This window comes from Bos grunniens, chromosome 15, assembly GCF_055505025.1.
Source record: "Bos grunniens cultivar Pamir isolate PY7600 chromosome 15, Bosgru_T2T1.0, whole genome shotgun sequence".
Taxonomy (NCBI): domain Eukaryota; kingdom Metazoa; phylum Chordata; class Mammalia; order Artiodactyla; family Bovidae; genus Bos; species Bos grunniens.
The window spans coordinates 63,070,001-63,090,859 of NC_141179.1; the positions used below are offsets into that span (position 1 = coordinate 63,070,001).

Sequence of the window (20,859 nt, forward strand, 5' to 3'; positions counted from 1 at the left end):
ACTTTTTCCCCTCGTTATTCATGGAAAGGTTTTCTATCTAAGACTAAATTGATTCTTTACTTACTTCTTATCTGTGAAGTCACTTCAGCAGAGAGTTATTACTCTTTGGAGTTAGGTCCTCATCTCTAATCTGTATCCCTTAGCTAGAGCGCTCCGTCTGGTGCTGCCCTATCACTGCCCTAAGGCATGTAGAGAGAGGGTTCTTGCTTTGCCCAGCCTGCTCACTGAGCTGCCTTTGAAACTGGTGAGGAAGGAGGTCTGTGAAGGGGAGAGATAGATGTACTGGGTGACTATTTGAAACCAGTGTAATTTGCAAATTTGCCACCAACTTTTAAGTGAGAATTGGGGTAGAGGTTTCCAGGGTTAACATGCTTTCAGAAATCAAAAGGAAAATGGAAGTTTTCATTTCATTACTGAGGGCTCTGATACAAAAGGATTTTTTTCTAAATTTTACCAAGATTTCAACAATTAATCTAGGTACTTTTATTAAAATAGTCATAATATTGCCATGTTATATATATTTATATGTATAAACATGCACACTCAAATACACATGCACACACGCACACAATAGCACTTTTGAAATAATACTACATATCACCTGGCTTTTAATTTAAGTTTGGAGCAAGTGAAATATACACCACCTAGGAGAGCGTACCTTTGACCATGAGGAGTGCAGAAAATCACTATACCACTACAATTGATACTTCTCATTTGTTATGAAAAATTTTTATACTGTCAGTATAGAGAAAGCCACATTTCATTTTGCCAATCAAAACCGTACTACCTAACTGCTTTTGTATAAAAGCTAACACAACTTGTCAAAAATAGCCCTCACTATACATTGAACTGGTAAAAGCAGTTAAGAACAGTTTGGCAAAGATAAACCATAAAGTTAATTTTTGTATTATTTTCTTTTCATTCACATTCCTACCAGGTAGGCTTTGTCAGATACCTATAGTAAAGGAGAACTTGTTCATGCGTGCAGAACAAAATAAAATAAGATTAGAAGCTCCAGGAAATCAGCCTGCTTCAAAAAACCATTAACGTGTACCTATCCCTCAAGCTTTACAAATGTGTTAATTGTCGTATTTCAGTCATGTAAATATGTTTCAGCGTAAAGTAACCAAGATTTCCTGTTGTATAAGTACTGCTATCCGGGGATGTGGGGGTAGGGAGGGATGAACAAGGACTAAATAACAGACTGTAATGAAACCTGCCTTTGGGCAGCACATGCCTCAGTTCTGAATGCCCAGAAATACTTCGCAGACGCTCCAGGCTGCCTAGCAATGGGGATTTCTAATTCTGGCTAGCTTGACAAAGTAAATACAACTATTGAACATAAGGCAGTTCCTAATAAAAAACAACAATTCCCCCTTGTAAACACCTACATTTGGCCCCATTAAAAATTCTTTCTTCATACCCAGAAACTCACAGACCCTTAAACGTGGGGGTCTCAAAGTAACTAAAGAGCAGTTGGGAGATTTAATGCTGTTGAGATGTTGTCCGTTGCCATTTCTCCCGAGCCCTTGATACCCCATCTCAGGGCTTTGTGGAGCAATGTTCTTTCTGCATTCGCTGGAGGACATTATACAAGCAGGCACGTTGGCCATTATGCTCCCAGCATTCATTCATGGATGGCCAGAAGGAAATCCACATATATTCATATATATGCTATGCTTACCTCCAAAACTATATGGTTGAGGGAGTGTTCATCCAAAGCTACCAATGTTAGTTATTTAGTGGACTGAAATTAGTGTGATAACTTAAGCTGTTATCTGAAATCAAAATTCTCTGATTCCTGCTTTTTCATGTGTTAGAACTCATCTCTTCCATTAGCTATACACCAGTCAGACCTCTGCCAGTCCCTAAGTGAAGTAGTGTAGTAGTCTTAAAAATCTCTTGGTTTTAGGGATCAACCTTGAGCTTACACACATGTTTATCTGCCAACCGTTTACTGAGTAGAAGGCTTCATTCAGATTACAGATTACAGAATTCAAACGTTAGTTCTAGTAGACAAAAACAGATTGTTACCTTTCGCCACCTGCAGACTAGTTTCCATGTGTTTTAAAAAGAAAAAGGGAGATAAAAAGGAATTCTCCTACAGTTAGTAGTTTGAATTTATTTCTAAATGAAGGTGTTTTTTTTTTCAACCTCAACATTCATATCTAAAAACTCTATATGTTCCTAAAATATCTTACCATTCTTAAGCCATCTGTGGGGTAGTACCAATATATTGCTGCTAAAATGTTTCCTCACTTGTCTCGGGTAGAAAAGGGACCTCCAGGGCAAAGCAGGCCTGAAGAGCCTGTCAAAACGACCGTCTGTCCACAGAAAGATCTCAGGCTTCTTCCACTTACTGCCAGCAGTAGGCCCTAGATCTCAAGAGGCTCTCAGCTTGGCCCTGCTGAAACTTAATTCAAATTCTGCACACTCTGGAGCTTATATGCTCCTGCCGGCATTGTGTGCTCCAGAGCCCATACAAGCCTTGGGTTAAGCAGAGCTGGAGACCAGTCAAAAGGTTGCCAGAGTGAGAAGCCCCGCTACAATTCAAGAAGAATGAATAGGAGAGAGTCCGTTTGGGGAAATATGAGGAGTCTTGTTCAAGCTGTGATGCATAACCAGAGGATCACAGTGACCATGGGGAACTTAGGCACCCCATTCCTTTCTCCTTAGTCCATCCCAGAGAAGAGGCTCATGAGCTGGCGGGGTGGGGGGAGCAGTGTCTTTCACTGTTTATACCGTCCAAGTTTAGGTAACAATTCAAGTCACCTTTATCCAGCTATTACCTAAATGATATTTTTTTTTCTTTTCTTCAGTCCTGCTCATATTAGAACATTAATGAGAATAAAATGTACAAAAAAAAAAAAACCAAGAAGAGACCCAAAGATAAGAAAAAGATACTGCCTTTAGTTTGTGTAGAAAATAAAACCATTTTAAGGAAAGTTCTTCAGAAGTAATCTAGTTTGTTCTCTGTCGTTATATGACATGCAGGAGGAAAGTAACATGCCTTCCCATATTTTCAATGTCTGACAATTCAAGAACATTGAGACTGAAACATGGTGGTATTCTTAGCACTGTGTGGCCCACAAGATTGTGACTCACGTTTTAAGAGGATTAAGTGCAGCAAACCATCCCCGCACACAGCACCACTGCGAACACCTCACACGGGGCCCAACCCTCCACCTGGAATCCTCCCGCTGGGCTCGCATGAGGCTGGGCCCCACCGCTCCCCGCGGGAGGACGGTGGGAGCCGGAGGATCCTGTGCGTCACCCAGTGGCTAGAACGTCTTTCCTGAATCAGAAAAAAGGCTCTAGAACAGCCTGTATACACCGCCTTTTTGGAAAATTCTGTCTTTAATAGAATACACACGTGTGCCACAACTGTTCTCTGTTGTTAAAAATGTTCCCTTTGCCTGAAAGTTTCTTTTTCCATGTCTTGTGATGGTCCTTTCTGCAAATTTAGATCTTAGCTCAAATGCACCCTCCAGAAAGATTTTCACCAATTAAAGTAGTGGGTAGGCCAAATTGTTCATTCAGGTTTTCCTGTTAAAATGTTATGGAAAACCTAAACAAACGTTTTGGCCAGCCCAAACAGTTTCCCCAGGCAGTATCGTATCACCGTATTTCATTTCCTTAAGATACCGCTCATGCTCTGAGTGAGCTTCTCCATTTGTTGTCTTTTCTGGGTTAGCTGTCTCTCCTTGAGTCAGTAAGTGTCTCTGTATTGTCCCTTTCTGAAGTTGTTTTTTGGACGTAGAGATTTTGCCTGTCTTGTTCCCTATTTTACCCTTAGTGCTTAGAAAAGGTCTGGCTCACAGAGAACTGGGTGCGAATGTGGACTTTGAAGCCAGAACACCTGAGTTCAAATCCCATTTGAATATCCTGAAGCTGAAACATCCCTTCTGCTGTTTGTGGACTTGGTCACGTGCTCCACAACTAGCTGAAAGGGAAGCTTGGAAGTGAAGCCTTTTTCAGGATGGCTGTACATTCACGGGTTCTTCTACTCAAGTAGAAAGGGAGAGTGGGCACTGGAGGTCAATCTCATAGTCTCCAACCCTTCGGAACCCCAATGTCCGGCACAGCCTCTTCGCACAAGTTATCTGCTCTTCAGGAATGAGTGGGGAATCCTGCTGGTGAGGAACTGCAAAAATTCTCTGCCCTGGCAGCAGAGGAATGTAGCTAGCTAGGTTTGCAGCCCTCCATCTGCTCTCTGGAAGGAACTGCTTTGTCCACTGTCCTCCGTGTCCCTTTAGGAAGTTACTCCTTGTCTATTACCAGTGACAGCTACATGAAGTCGCTGTGAGAGCGTGTGCCCTTTGGGGGCTGCACCAATCTTGTTTTTTGTATTCATTCATTTATTTATTCATAGCTGTGCCAGGTCTTAGTTGCGGCATGCGGGAATCTTCCGTCTTCGTTATGGCATGCCAGTTCCTTTAGTTGGTGGCATGAGGGGTCTTTTAATTGTGGCATGCAAACTCTTAGCTGTGGCGTGCGGATCTAGTTCCCTTCTGCATTGGGAACGCAGAGCCTTAGCCACTGGACCACCAGGCAAGTCCCTAAAGGCTACAGTTTCTCCATCCCACTTAAAGGTAGATCCGTGTGTTCCTTGGTAGCTCAGCTGGTAAAGAATCCACCTGCAATGCAGGAGACCCGGGTTCAATTCCTGGGTCAGGAAGATCCAAGGAGAAGGTATAGGCTACCCACTCCAATATTCTTGGACTTCCATTGTGGCTCAGCTGGTAAAGAATCCGCCTGCAATGCAGGAAACCTGAGTTCAATCCCGGGGTTGGAAAGATCCCCTGGAGAAGGGAACAGCTACCCACTCCAGTATTCTGGCCTGGAGAATTCTATGGACTGTATAGTCCATGGGGTCACAAAGAGTTGGACATGACTGAGCAACTTTCACTATCAGTTCAGTTCAGTTCAGTAGCTCAGTCGTGTCCGACTCTTAGTGACCCCATGAATCGCAGCACACCAGGCCTCCTTGTCCATCGCCAACTCCCAGAGTTCACCCAAATTCATGTGCATCGAGTTGGTGATGCCATCCAGCCATCTCATCCCCTGTCGTCCCCTTCTCTTCCTGCCCCCAATCCCTCCCAGCATCAGGGTCTTTTCCAACAAGTCAGCTCTTCGCATGAGGTGGCCAAAGTATTGGAGTTTCAGCCTCAGCATCAGTCCTTCCAATGAACAGCCAGGACTGGTCTCCTTTAGGATGGACTGGTTGGATCACCTTGCAGTCCAAGGGACTCTCAAGAGTCTTCTCCAACACCACAGTTCAAAATCATCAATTCTTCGGTGCTCAGCTTTCTTCACAGTCCAACTCTCACATTCATACATGACCACTGGAAAAACCATAGCCTTGACTAGACGGACCTTTGTTGGCGAAGTAATGTCTCTGCTTTTGAATATGCTATCTAGGTTGGTCATAACTTTTCTTCCAAGGAGTAAGCGTCTTTTAATTTCATGGCTGCAATCACATCTGCAATGATTTTGGAGCCTGAAAAAATAAAGTCTGACACTGTTTCCCCATCTATTTCCTATGAAGTGATAGGACCAGATGCCATGGTCTTCGTTTTCTCAATGTTGATCTTTAAGCCAATTTTTTCACTCTCCTCTTTCACTTTCATCAAGAGGCTTTTTAGTTCCTCTTTACTTTCTGCCATAAGGGTGGTGTCATCTGCATATCTGAGGTTATTGATATTTCTCCCAGCAATCTTGATTCCAGCTTGTGCTTCTTCCAGCCCACGGATAAAGGACAGAAATGGTATGGACCTAACAGAAGCAGAAGATATTAAGAAGAGGTGGCAAGAATACACAGAAGAACTGTACAAAAAAGAGCTTCATGACCAAGATAATCATGATGGTGTGATCACTCACCTAGAGCCAGATATCCTGGAATGTGAAGTCAAGTGGGCCTTAGAAAGCATCACTATGAACAAAGCTAGTGGAAGTGATGGAATTCCAGTTGAGCTATTTCAAATCCTGAAAGATGATGCTGTGAAAGTGCTGCACTCAATATGCCAGCAAATTTGGAAAACTCAGCAGTGGCCACAGGACTGGAAAAGGTCAGTTTTCATTCCAGTCCCAAAGAAAGGCAATGCCAAAGAATGCTCAAACTACCGCACGATTGCACTCATCTCACATGCTAGTAAAGCTCAAAATTCTCCAAGCCAGGCTTCAGCAATACGTCAACCATGAACTTCCAGATGTTCAAGCTGATTTTAGAAAAGGCAGAGGAACCAGAGATCAAATTGCCAACATCCGCTGGATCATCAAAAAGGCAAGAGAGTTCCAGAAAAACATCTATTTCTGCTTTATTGACTATGCCAAAGCCTTTGACTATGTGGATCACAATGAACTGTGGAAAATTCTGAAAGAGATGGGAATACCAGGCCACCTGACCTGCCTCTTGAGAAACCTGTATGCAGGTCAGGAAGCAACAGTTAGAACTGGACATGGAACAACAGACTGGTTCCAAGTAGGAAAAGGAGTACGTTCAAGGCTGTATATTGTCACCCTGCTTATTTAACTTATATGCAGAATACATCATGAGAAACTTTCACTATATATAGATCAGATTCCTGGACGTAAGATTCTGTAGGCGTTGAAAAATCATGGACTCTTGACCAGGCTTGTCGTTTCTTTGACAAAACAACCCCCTCCAAATTTTATGAGGTTGCCAGTTGATTTGCTTCTCTTCACTTCCACATGCAAGTAATCAGAGCCAAAAAGTTGTCCAGACATATTGATAGTTCTAGCATTCAACTGCAGGAAAGAGGTCCCATCTAATTATTTTATGCAGTTGGAAAGTTGATACCAGAAAATTGGGAGGCAGTGAAATAACTGGAAGGGCTGAGGGATAATGCCACCAAACTGGCCTCCAGGGAGGCTGCTGCCTCTACCAAAGACAGTTAAGGTGAGGAATTGGGAGGCAGCAACTATAGCTACTTCCTGAAAGTGCACAGTTCCATGGCTGCAGTCCTGCAGCTAGAATCTTCCCATGGCTACTGCTGCCAGTGCCTCTTGGTCCCCAGGAAGCATGTCACTGGACACTGAAATTGAGTGAGCCGCCCTTCCCATAACTGACTCTGCTCCTGTGATGCCTGTGAAGCTGTCGACTGGTCACTAGAATGCAAAAAAAAAAAAAAACACCACTGTCCGTGCAACGTTTGCCAAATGCCTCAGTATAAGTAGCAGGAAGATAAGTACCTGCTTCTTTTCCACCTTCTGAATCTACTGCAGCTGTGGGTAAGCCTAATTCACACCTTTCCAGCCTCTTACCTGCGGGCGGACACACCACAGGGCAGGTGAAATGGGCGCTGTCCACCACAACTCTCATCTTGTAAGACCTGAGTCTTATTTTCTGGCCTCTCTGTTCTGCCCTTTCATCTTACTTGTAACTAGCTTGAAGCAATCTGAAATAATCGACTTGAGAAAGAAGGCAGCACCCTTAATCTGACTGTTGTCTCTGGCTCCCATTTTCTGGCCAGCCTCTTAATGAGGCATTTCACCACGGCTCAGAGGCACAGACATCTGTGAAGGTTGCCTGCTCTGGTGTGCAATTGCAGAAGTAGCTGGGCTTTCTCAAGCCTCTGATGCCCCAAATTACAAGCTTTTGGTTCGTTTAGGCTGTGAGCTTCAGGCAGGTACCTCCTTTAATAGAACTGTTGTAGCACATTCTATGGCTCCAGCCTAAGTTCATTTCTCTTTCGTAAATAACTTTGCCAAAAGTGGCAAGAAGCCACTAATACGCCAATATTCTGAATTTCTCCAACATTTCAACTAGAGCCACTGACTAGGAGATATGAGGTTTGCCTTCCAAGTTGTCACAAGCCTAATGAGAGTCATCAGCTTTCCAACCTGTGATACTGACCTCACTGCCCACCTTCTAACCACTAAACCAACCTAGATTTTTGAGGCTAGAACTCAATCCATTTTTCAGATACCAAATTCTCTACAAACAGGATATAGGTTAGGCTGTTATTAAAGAAATTCAAAAAAGCAGTGGCTTAATAATATAGAACACATATTGTATAAAAGCCCAATTTGGTGACCCAAGGCTCTTTTGGTGGTCAGGTGGTGTCAGGAGACCCTAAGCTATTTCTGTGGTTTTGCTCCGCCCTCCTCAGCCATAGCTTCCATTTGATGGTCCAGGGTGGCTGCTTCAGCGCCTGCCCTCAAGGCCACATTTCAGTGAGTGGGAAGAAGGGAAGCTTAGCTTGTCCCCAACATTGTGGAGCTTAGAGCAAGAATGCAGATAAAGGACCACATAATTACATGTCTCAATATTTAAAAGTTGTCAAGCCAACAAATCATTAAATATATTTTATCTTCCTTTCTTCACAAGTACACCTTCCTGGGAAGCCAAATTTAAATTTAGGATCAGGGTTCCACTCCAGAAGATGGAGACATAGGAGGAATTAGCCTACAGCTTACCTCCTTTCTCTCCCCACCGCTGCCTCCTTCCCACACAGAGCAGGCAATGTGATGTGCTTGGGGACACCCGGCCTGCACATTCAAACTCTGTCCACACTCCCCACACACAGCCATCCCTAGGTTCCTCCTGGGGCCCCAGAGTGTGCACACAGATAACAAATTTCACCCACAAGAAACAGACCTGGGGAAGAGACCTGTGCAGGTTTTGTGGCCATTTGCACAGGGAGTTCTGAAGCCCTGAGTACCCAGAGTGTGTCCTCCAAAGAAGGGTACATGCTCTAGATGGGCATAACCCCTTCACCATGGTTTACTCCTCACCTCACAGGGGGAGGAGCATCAGTGCCCAGTGAGGGGGGGACCCTCTTGCTGGAGTTGAATAGTGATGCCAAGGGAAAGGGAAGTGAATGGCACTTCCCCCTCTCTAAGGATCTGACCTTGAACTTAACCATGGCAATTCTGCTCAAGATGAAGTCACCAGAGCCTAAGCACTCAGCCTCATCTATTGGCCAGGGAAGCTGGGAAGTGTGGCCTTTATTCTGGGAGGCCATGTGGCCCACTCAGGGATTTTTTTCACTCTGCAAAGGAAGAGAATAGATATTGGGAGTAAGCTAACAATCTCTGCCACCGACACATGCCTTTTCACAAATCACACTTCTGTTTAGACAAGTGAGTTCTTCACAATTTGCTTTCAGAGAGGTGAGCTTGGAGGCAAGACAATACTGTCAGTTATAATTGACGGTCAAAATAATCGCACACCTGAGCATTTTTCAATGGGCAGCCAGTGTGCACTGCTCCAACTCGGAAATTTTGTCTAATTTGCAGATCAATCAGGAAGAACCAACTGAATTTTTTTCAATTCAGGATATAGTATGGTTATGAGATTCAATAGAACAGTTTTAATCTGCAACCCTGAGAATGAATTGGATCTTAAACAGAAGTGACACCTAAAACCTTGACCATGTTTTGGCAGAATTTTTTCCAGACATATTCAGCCACTATAAAATGTACACTTATCCAAAACAAGCAAAAATGTGATCTGGCATGATTTCCACTGCCCCATTCATGTATAAGAGTAACACAGAATTCTCCAAAATTAGGCAGATACATCTTCCACATTTTAAAATTTTAACCAGATGTAGAGTCATTACAATATAACATTGTATTGTAATAATGTAATGATCATGAAATAATATACATAAGAATATGAAATATAATAATTATGTAATAGCATATAAGATTAACTTTTTTGCCAGTTGAAACAACACTCTGAGATCTTGTGAAGAAATCACGGTGACGGCGCTTCCCTCGTGCTCCAGTGGGAGAAGTCCGCACTCCCCACGCAGGGGGCCTGCGTTTGATCCTTGACCAGGGTACTGGATCCCGCATGTCACAACTAAGACCCAGTGCAGACAAGTAAATTAAAATGATTTTTGTAAGTGGAAGTCTCCCTTTATAATAGTGATAAATGGACCCCAAATTGCCTCCTTTAATACCAAGTCCTGCATTTTTTCACTGGCCCGGAAGCCAGGCCCCATCTTCACTATTGTGTTACTGGGTGTGAGGGAAATTGTCTGGACTTTTTAAACTTTTGTTTGTTTGTGGCTGAGCTGGGTCTTCGTTGCTACGTGCGGGCCTTCTCTAGTTGCGGTGAGCGGGGGCTGCTCTCCAGTCGTGGTGCGCAGCTTCTCACTGCAGCGGCGGGCCTTCTCTAGTTGCGGTGAGCGGGGGCTGCTCTCCAGTCGTGATGCGCAGCTTCTCACTGCAGCGGCGGGCCTTCTCTAGTTGCGGTGAGCGGGGGCTGCTCTCCAGTCGTGATGCGCAGCTTCTCACTGCAGCGGCGGGCCTTCTCTAGTTGCGGTGAGCGGGGCTGCTCTCCAGTCGTGGTGCGCAGCTTCTCACTGCAGCGGCGGGCCTTCTCTAGTTGCGGTGAGCGGGGCTGCTCTCCAGTCGTGGTGCGCAGCTTCTCACTGCAGCGGCGGGCCTTCTCTAGTTGCGGTGAGCGGGGCTGCTCTCCAGTCGTGGTGCGCAGCTTCTCGCTGCGGCGGCTCCTCTTGCTGGGAGCACAGGCTGCAGGAGGCACGGGGTTCTGTGGTCGTGGTGCGTGGGCTTAGTTGCCCGTGGCATGTGGGACCTTCTCGGACCGGGGATTGAGCCTGTGTCCCCTGCATTGGCAGGTAGATTCTTAACCAGTGAACCACCAGGGAAGTCCTGTTTAGACTTTTTAAATCTTACCAGAAGCAAAGACTATTACCGGAGTTTCCTTTTATATTTCTTGACAGCACCACAGTAAAGGGCATTGTATAATAAATGCTCAGACTTAGTGACCATACCTGCTGGCCAAGTGCAGTGTTCTGTTGCTGTTGCTTATGTTTTTCATTAAACTGGTAGATTCATTTCCATGCCCTAATAAGCTCACTTATTTTTATCTTTTTTCATACTGTTTCATGGGGTTCTCTTGTCCCATATGTATTTTTATAAGTCACCTCAAATGGCTTTTTTGGAACAAGAAAAGGTATAAATAAATTAGCACAGTACGTAATAATTTATAAAACACTTCATATCTCATCTGATCCTGGTAACAGTCTTATGAGGGGAGAATCATTCACTTGTGACAGATAAGGATACTAAAGCTAGACAAGTGAAGTGACTTCAGTTCAGTCGTTCAGTCATGTCCTACTCTTTGCGACCCCATAGACTGCAGCACACCACGCTTCCCTGTCCTTCACTATCTCCTAGAGTTTGCTCAAGCTCATGTCTATTGAGTCAGTGATTCCATCCAACCATCTCATCCTCTGTCACCCCCTTCTCCTCCTGCCCTCAATCTTTCCCCCAAATTGCATCAGGGTCTTTTCCAGTTAGTCACTTCTTCACATCAGGTGGCCAAAGTATTGGAGCTTCAGCTTCAGCATTAGTCCTTCCAATGAATATTCAGGACTGATTTCCTTTATGATTGGCTGGTTTGATCTCCTTGCAGTCTAAGGGACTCTCAAGAGTCTTCTCCAGCACCACAGTTCAAAAGCATCAATTCTGCGGCACTCTTATCTGAGTGAAGTGACTCAGATGTGACTTATCTGATGTCATACTGATAGGGAGTAGAGTATCAAACTGTCACCCGCTGCCCCTGTGAAAAAACCAGTGTAGAACCTATATGTTCAAAGGTGTTCATAAGATTTCATTTAAATTGATTATGTTTTAAAGAAAAAAGAAAAAATCTATTAGGAAGTATTTTGAAATATTAACCCCTATTTCTGTGATTGTGAGTAATGGAAAGTGTGACTTTTCAGGAAATGTCATAAATTTTAAAGGATACAAACAAATCTATTCATTTGCTAAAGATTAAAATGTACTTACTACATGAGTTGTTTTCAGAAAACATATGGTGCCCAGTGGTTCGGTCTTGGAAAAATATGAAAAATATAAGTTGATTAAGCTTATTTTAATGGGTATTTATCTGCAATTTGTCTCAAATCCAAGTGGTAATCTAGATTCATTATCTTGCCCCGTCTGTCTGGGAACTGTAAGTGCTAAGCACAGGTCTGGCAGGCTGGGAGAAAAGGAATTAGGAAAAGAACTGTGGAGCCAGGAAGCTCAATCCTATATGTGATCAGTAGAGTTGCTGATTCAGGAAGGAACAAAATATAGTCAGTGGCTCAGCCCAACAGAGGGACAGAGAGGTTGGCAGAGAGGGAAGAATTCCAGTCCAGTTCAGCTTGGTCCCCCTTGAAGCCACAGAGCAAAGCATTTCTGCCACTGTTTCTTTGTTAGGACCCAGGGCTTCCTATGGGCCTAAGGGTGCCTTTTGGCAGGAATTCCCCTAATCTGCCAGAGCATTTTGTCAGGCTCGCCGTTTCCCACCTTGTAGCACTGAGCACCAAAGAATTAATGCTTTCCAACTGTGGTATTGGAGAAGACTGTTGAGAATCCCTTGGACAGCAAGGAGATCAAACCAGTCAATCCTAAAGGAAGTCAACCCTGAATATTCATTGGAAGGACTGATGCTGAAGCTGAAGCTCCAATACTCTGGCCACCTGATTTGAAGAGCTGACTCATTGGAAAAGTCCCTGATGCTGGGAAAGATTGAGGGCAGGAGGAGACAGGGGCGACAGAGGATGAGATATTTGGATGGCATCATCGACTTAATGGACATGAGTTTGAGCAAGCTCCAGGAGACAGTGAAGGACAGGAAAGCCTGCCGTGCTGCAGTCCATGGGGTTGCAAAGAGTCAGACACGACTGAGCGACTGAACAACAACAAACCAATGGGATGAATTGCTATAAAGCACCCCAGGCCTCTACAGAACCTTGGGAGCTGTCACACCTTCCCCAAGTCCGTTTGCCTACACAGAATCATCATTCTAGACCAGGCATTCATGGAAAAAAGAGGCAGCCAGCCAGATAAGCATCTCGTGCCTCAGCAGCACAATGCCTTCGTCCCAGAATCTGGGAAAAGAAAATCAGGTGATAGAATTTTAGCTCAAGATCGACGGTATGTTTTTGTCCCTGGCCTCAGAACCCCAGGTATAAAATGAGAAAGATAAATACCTTGATTTGGTTTATAAGATTAAATCTGTACTAGATTATTTGTATAGGCCTGATTTTTTTCCATTACTCAGTGAAACTTCAAGGTCTAGAAGTCTATATCCCCCTACAGCCTTGCAGCTTTAGTCTAAAGGAGGTCCCTGTGCCGTGTAGAGTGTCTTACAGCGTGTTCTTTAGAAGACAGATCCAGGGTACAGCAGCATCTGAACGTTTACATGTCAAGTGTGCAAATGCTTTGGAAGCCTCAAGTGCCTGACACACCTGGCAAGCCTGGAACCCACCTCTTCTTCTTCCTCGCTGCTTCACATCACACTGACATGGTGCACAGGGGGAGGCTTAGAAAGGGAGGAAACAAAACCCACTGCTTGAGAATTTAGGCTGCCTAGTAAGCTCGTTCAAGTAATAGTCAACAAAAGCCGGCAAAATCGCACAGATTCCCACGTTTCCCAGAACCATCCTTGGGCTTTTTTCAGAGGACACGGGTACACAACTAGCTTTTACAGTGTAGCATTTGGTTAGGAGCATTTAACCACATCACCCCAAATTTCTGTGCTCAGAAGTTACACATGAATGGTATTTGACTTTTCTTCAAAGCCATTCAACCTGAAAGACTTCCAAGCATGTCACACGTCACATTTAGCTACTTTTGCTATGAAGGGCTTTCAGCCAACTGGCTCACGCTCATTGCCTTGAGAAGCAAAGGAAGAGAAATTTTTAGCAAATAGGTAAGCTCCTGAAATAAATTATATTTATGCTGGTTCTGAATAAAGTACACTAGTTTCCCCATTTGGATTGCCAGAGCAGTAGAACCTACCAAAATGCATCTTTAAAATGTACTGATTCTGCCCTTAAGCAAATCGCCATTTCTGCATGCCAGAATCCAATTCATTATTTAACACCTAGCCCATCTCCATGAAACTTTCTCTGTTCCCATCCCCCACCACAATTTCTGCTTTTGTCTCTACAACTTTGTGGCTGTAACTTGGACTGCTCCCTGTGAGGGTTACTCGTGTGCTTGTCTCATGCCTGTTACTGGGATATAAGGCAACACGGAGTTCGGAGGATACCCTGTTCACATATCTTTTCAGAATGCCTTGCTTTGAGTAGATTCTAAATATCTTTGACGCCAGTTGATTTCCTAAACAGCCTATTTAGATGAGGTCAGATGACCTCATCTCTGTGGGGTCCCAACCAGAAGTACAGACACATACACACACACACACACACATTTTTTAATGGTGACTTCTCTTTAAGTTTTAGAGAGCTTTTAGGTCATGCATGTTCCCTAGTCATTTTTCCTCTGTTCATTAGCAATAACTACAAGATCTTAAAGAAACATTTCAGCTCAGACATATAATTAAATATCTCTTTCCTTGTTGCTTCCACTCATGAACATTGATAGACTTAACACTGCAAAGACATTCATGACCTCAGACTTTAGAGTCATTTGTGTCTTTTCAATTCCTGAGCCTTTCACACTTTCATTTCTACCTGAAATCCTTTCTAAAACTAGGGTATGAAGAAATGAAAGAATTGTTTAAAACAAAGAAGCAAATATGTCTTTCTTTGAATTCTTTTTTTATTATTTAAGAAATAGACATTTAATGACTTAATAAGTGACAGGCTGAGTGCTAAGGATACAGATGAATAACACTGTATTTATATTACTGTATGGATATTATATTTTCCTGGATCTCCCTGACATCTTTGTTGATCATATATCTATATAAGAGTCTTTCATCCTAGATATATTTGAATCAGCAAACTGAAATCAAGGAAGAATGTTTTCATAAATTATTTTTAATGTTTTAAAATGTTTTGATCCTTGCACACAGCTTGTGTTTACATGACAATAAACAAGCCTTTTATCAGGAAAGAAACTAGCCAGGACATATGCTAGTGTATCACAATATTTTGACCCAAAAAAAGTGTTTTTTTCCCTTTCTTATCTTGATTTTTTTTTCATATCCAAGGGAGTTTTCAAATGAAGGGTTTCAGATGGGTTGTCTCCAGGTCAGTTCACCTCATCAAGGCTTTGCTTAGTCATCAGGGGATGACCCCATCCTGCCCTACTTACCTTTAGGCTCCCATAACCACTCTGCCTCACACAACAAACATGTTCCTTTGAGTTTGGATTTTTATGAAACAAATCACATGGCCTGGGAGCAAACATAATTAAAGGAACTTGATAGAGATCCTTTTGAAAAACCAAAAAGTTTATTATGAAATGTGAGTATTTCTCCCTAATTACAATAACTGTTCTGTAATTATGATTAGTTACTGGGTCTCCTTAAATCAACCTATATTTGCAGACAGATAGGAAGGCGAGATGTTCAAAGCTACACTATACTTTTGAAAACATGAGCCAACATCATGCATAGAAACACACTTACCAAGACCTACAGTAAATGTTTTGCTGACCTGTCTGAGCATATGAAAAATATTGACCCTTTAAGTGGTATCATTTTTTTCCTTATGTCAATATGACATATGTCCATGAAAATGGTTAAGTTCCTTAAAGAAGATATAGCCTTGAAATAAAAAATCATCAGGTCAACTTAATAGACAAAGGAAAACAGGCATTTGCAGGAATCCATAATTGCTGAAAAACTACATTCAATTAAAAATACCATCTTGGAGCTCTAAGGGAAAAAAAATAGCCAAAAAACAACCTGCCGTTATTATGTGGTATTTTTCCATTATGTTTTCATGTGTGCAGTTACTGTGTTTTCATTTCTACCTAAGTAAGAAAAATCGTAATACATTTAGGTCTGGACTCTGGAAATATGCCACTAAGATTCCTGGTCCAGTTTCTGTAATGACTACGATTTGTAAAATCTAGTAGGAATAGGATGTCATTATATTGGGCTTTAATCTGAAGAATTGTTTTAGCAGGAATTTTCTATGCAAGACTAAATGCTGATCAACAGAGCATAATATTGTATTCTGAAGTGTGCTGGCAAAAGCAAAATTAATTATTTTTTTTCCTTCTTTCCGTCCCCTGAAATCTTCTGCCATAGCGACTGCATTTGCCTCCAGACTTGTCAGACACTGTGAGCCGCTCAAGCAAACAGGATCTGGCAGAATCCACCAAGCTGCTGGGCCCAGGCTGTGGCATGACGGCCGGAGGCAAGAAGCACCTGGACTTCTAGTGACTCCTCCTTAGTCACTGCCTGCAGAATTCTGTGACACCCTAATTATGATTGCTAATAGCTTATGTAAATATTTTTCTTAACGATGTGACCCTCCAATCCTTGAAAAATACAGTTAGGATTGCAAAATGAGGCCACTGTTCTTCATTATTTTAACCAAGTTTTTATACAGAAATAGTACAGCAGAAATACTTTCACTTTAAAAGTTTGTTTTATGCTATATCTAGTGAAGAATTTTATTTTTAAATAAAAGCAAATGTCCGAAATTCAGGATGCCTCACAGTGGTCATTAAGCGTATGTGTATATAAGGCACTTGGCTCACGGCAAAGTCCACGTTACAGCAGGCAGCATATGAAACATTATGAAATGCAAAACTGTGAAAAACATATTTTTCTCTTCACTTCTGAAAAAGACACCTCTCACCAAAAATGTTTTTATGAGATAAAAACTTTGCTACTATATGAAGACTAAAATAAAATAAACTTGCATTTACATATCCTGTTATGAAATTGAAGATAAGACAATATTTGGGGATGAAGAATCCATTAAAAATAGTCTACTACAGTATTTAATAAAGAACTTGAGTAATAGAAAACTTAGACAAAGAAAGAGATGGTCTCTGTTTAAACAGAGTCCACACTATGAAATTATGTCAGTAGACATAATTCAGGATTGAAATTCAAACTGACAGCTACATGAATGCAAGGATACTGGGGGAAAACATGTATGGAGGCTTGGCGAGAGATTTTTACAAAACATAGGTCTGAGACAAAGTATAAAACCGAAGGTAACTCAAATTTCTATTGCATCAGGTAAAACCCTTTGTTAATTATGAACATCGGTAGATGTGTACATTTATAACCATATAAACATGTCTTTGGGAATATATAACATATTAAACTAGTTTTCATAGGAAACACCAGTTTTTTGAATCATAGTTCCATGTTCTCAAAGCTTTTGACAAATAGACAAAAAGTAAAAGTTTAAAAGTAACTTGCATATTTAAGTAATATGCAAGTAACCCCCTGTAGCATAGACACATACTGTATAAGAGTCTCAGTTTTTAAAAAGCTGTTTAACATCTGTTAGGAGAAACTGAGTTTTCTAAATACATTTCCAAGTATATTAGACTATCTTGAAGCAGTTATATCTAGCACTTTTAAGCAGTTTGCTTTTAATATACCACAAATTATACTTTATTTGTTCTTGACAACATTGCAGAAAACAAAGACTAGGTTTTTAAAACTGTCTAACCAATATGATGAATGTCAGTCACTTAAAAAAAAAACCCACTGTAGCATAAACACATACTGTATACAGCTTTTATTCAGAATTAGAATAATTGAATCAATGACAGTGATTTGCCAGGATGTCAAATCTCTCCATCATATCCTGTCACTACCAGTTTATTTTTTGTGATCGAAATCAAAAAGACAACTATTTTGTCACCCGCTATCTCATTAGTACTAAAAATCAGGTTTCTTCTATTTTTTAGGATGTCTGGTTTATTTTTTTCACTTCTTTTAATTCGAAAGACACAAATTCTTCCCCATTTTCTTTTCAAAATAAAGTTTAAGAATTGATCTGTCAGTTAAAATTAAAGGGCTTTTATATTAAGGAAAGGTGCTTTTAAAATTTAAAGCAACTTCAAAAAAATCAATTTAGTCCATAGATGATAAATAATATGCAGATTCTCCACAAAAGCTTTGCTATGTCCTTTGAAAGCATTATGAACAATCTGAATAAAGTGAATATTTTAGTAGGGTTATTATTTTAATAAGTCTAACCTTTTCTTTACCATGTTGTGATTCATTTTATACAAACATACAACAGAACAATTACATAGCATTTGACTCCGAAAAGGAAATGTGAGGTCATCGAATATGAAAATTGCTTGTCAGAAATACTTAGCAGGTCATTGATTTACTACCCTAGCTAACACAACTATAAAATTAACGGCCAATTTCTAGTTAATATATGCCTTGCAAATAGATAAATACTATAAAAATTGAATGTGCATGTTTGAACCCTTGTTCTAAATAAAAAAGAAACTTTTAAAACTCAGTAAAAGTGCATTCTGAACAATGATAGTACCTGGGCTTTCCAAAAATCAGATCCAAGTGCTTAGGTGTTCTGATTCACTAGGCAGGCTTTGTTAAAATAAGCTCTTGGAGAGGGATGTATATTTTCATTTTCCTCTGATAAAAACCCACTCTAAACATGTGTTTTCTTTCTTTCTGGAAACTTGTCAGTTATCCATATGCTAATAACTTACTACATTAAAATACTGGTCTTCAGTAATGCTACTGTAGGTATACAAACAATTTGATATATTATGAAATGTACACTATTAACAGATTCTAGTTTTCAATTATCAGGTTGTCTTAAAGATATTTAAGTTAACAATGTCAAACAGTGTTTGAAATGTCCTCATATCTTGTAAGTGTTTCTAAAACTTCTAAACCCTCTATGGTATTCATTTCTTACGCTAGATTTGCCTTTCTTTAACATGAGGTAAATATTTTGACTGCTAGAGTCTGCTCAGGTACTGGGGTTCTAAGACCTCTTGAATTTCTTTTTAGTAGCCACCAATTTCCACTTTTCCATTTATTCTTTATCTCCACCTCCAGGATCTGCACATACTAACACTAGACAAAATAAAACTACTTCAAAAGGAAGCAACACTCTGCAATCAATTCCCTGTCTATCTTTTAAAGAACCAGACACACAAATGCGCATACAAAGCAAAAGTTGAGAGCCCTATTCATTTGTTTAAGCCCATTATGAACATCATTCCTAAAGCATCATGTCAATGCTTTCCAAAGATAGTCACCATCAACACCACCAAATTTAAGCAATACTAACCCTAAATACTTACACTTTGAACTTTAAAACTGAGCAGTGAAGTCATTCAGAACCAAAGCAAAAAAAAAAAAAGGTGCTTAAATAAGAAACAGTTGAGGTTTATTCTTGAAGAACAGAAAAAGGAAAAATTTGTGTTTGGCCTTGGTGAGCCAAACATTATACAAAGAGGAAAACCCTTTTTTAAAAAAATCTTGTTTACATTAAGGCCCAGAGCAAAAAGAAATAAGCAGAATATGGACACCATCCTAAAATGACAAATATTCACAAAACAAAGCTGAATCTTGGAATAATACTGTATGAATGACTCTTAGGAAACCTAGTAGTGATTTTTTCTTTAAAAGGAAGAAGAAATGATTATGTGAGCCATACCAAAAGCCAGTTTCCATTTAAGAGGAGGCACAGCTTTGGGGTGGGGAAGGAGGGATATTCTGAGAATTCATTATGGTAAAAAGCATTTGTTTACTCGGAGTAATTTGAATGTTCTTACTCAAACATTCAGCTCAAATTCTGTTCACCTGGTCTCCCTAAGTCAGTCAAGTCTGGAGAAAAATCTTGTGATTCTACCAAGGACATCACAAATAGATGGCCACCATCCTGGAGGATGGCATCAAGGCATCCCTGAAGAGTTCCCATTCATAAATATATAAATATACCTATCAATAAATAAATAAAAGTTATTTCAAGAATGAGTAAAAGGCCACCTCTGGGCACAGCTTCCACACTGAGCTTGCCATGCTGTCCCCAGGGGTGTGTCTGGAACTCCATTCAAAAGGACAGCTCATCTCCCTAGGGTGAGGGCAGAAGGCAAGGCAGCCGACCCATCCTGCTGGACCAGAGGGCATCTACAGCTGAGCGGCTGCATTAGACTAAACCAGGCTGCGGAGCCACTGCGCCCTGGCAAGCTTGACCCTCTGAGGACTCGTATACGTGCCTAAGTGCACACAGGCAGCTCCTCTGCTCCACAACACTCCCCTTCTCCCGTCCCCACCTCCTACACCCAAATGTCACAGCCAGTTCTCCAAAGTCTCTGCTTCCTGCACAGCAGAGCCGTGGGCCAGGACCAGCTGCCTGACCCTGGCCCAAATCATAGTCGGTTGGAAACCATCCCTTCTCGCAGTGAGGAGGTGAGGCAGCCAGCAGCCACCGCACACACTCACACACAGCCCTCCTCGGACATTTCTCCCAGCACGTGTTCCTCTGGGAATGCAGGTGGCTAAATGTCAAGGGGGGAAATACCTGCACAGGTGTACCAACAGTGCATATGTGTATGTGCTCCTCTGCAGAAGTGTACACACGTACAACACAGACGGGATCAAATTGCATACACACGTATAAAAACGGCAGTCAGCATGTCTCAGTGTGCAGCAAGTCTGGTGGAATAAAATTATTAATATAAAGCATGCCAGAGAGATCAGTCACAATTATCTGTTCACAAGTATATTCTTTAACTAGAAAATAGTAGATGTTGAGCTAGAAGATGTTTTTTTTAAAAAGCCTCCAATTAATTTCTCTATTTCTGATTGTTTGCCTTCAGGGGTTAAAAACAAAACCAAAAAAGAGCAGAGTACAATTCAGTGGAAGTGTGTCTTTGTCCCCAGAGGGTTTTGCCTGTGCAGGCATTTAATCTAGACTGCCAGACCCCCAGCCTTTGACTGAAGCGTGCAGAAGAAAACATCCATATTGACTTATATGTTACACAGAACAGACAGAAATAAAAGTCTCAGACAGGCCTCTTTCACCCAACAAAGGCTCGTTTTTTTCCATCCTTTGCTTGGGCTCAAGCACTCCTGCCCTGCGTGCCGCCACTTTAAACATGATCAGATCTGTGCTTCATTGCAAATAACAACTGACCAACAATGGGCCC

The 20,859-nt window shown here is 41.6% G+C and overlaps 1 protein-coding gene across 1 annotated transcript in view; it reads left to right on the forward strand.

Annotated features, from left to right (window-relative positions):
- The window catches only part of ELP4 (elongator acetyltransferase complex subunit 4), a 254,785-nt gene extending 238,386 nt beyond the window's left edge, over positions 1-16,399 (forward strand). The window contains exon 10 of the mRNA XM_086340944.1: positions 15,998-16,399. Within this exon, the coding sequence (XP_086197070.1) occupies positions 15,998-16,129 (132 nt within the window). The 3' untranslated portion in view covers positions 16,130-16,399. The remainder of the gene's footprint in view (positions 1-15,997) is intronic.
- Positions 16,400-20,859: the final 4,460 nt, after the last annotated feature.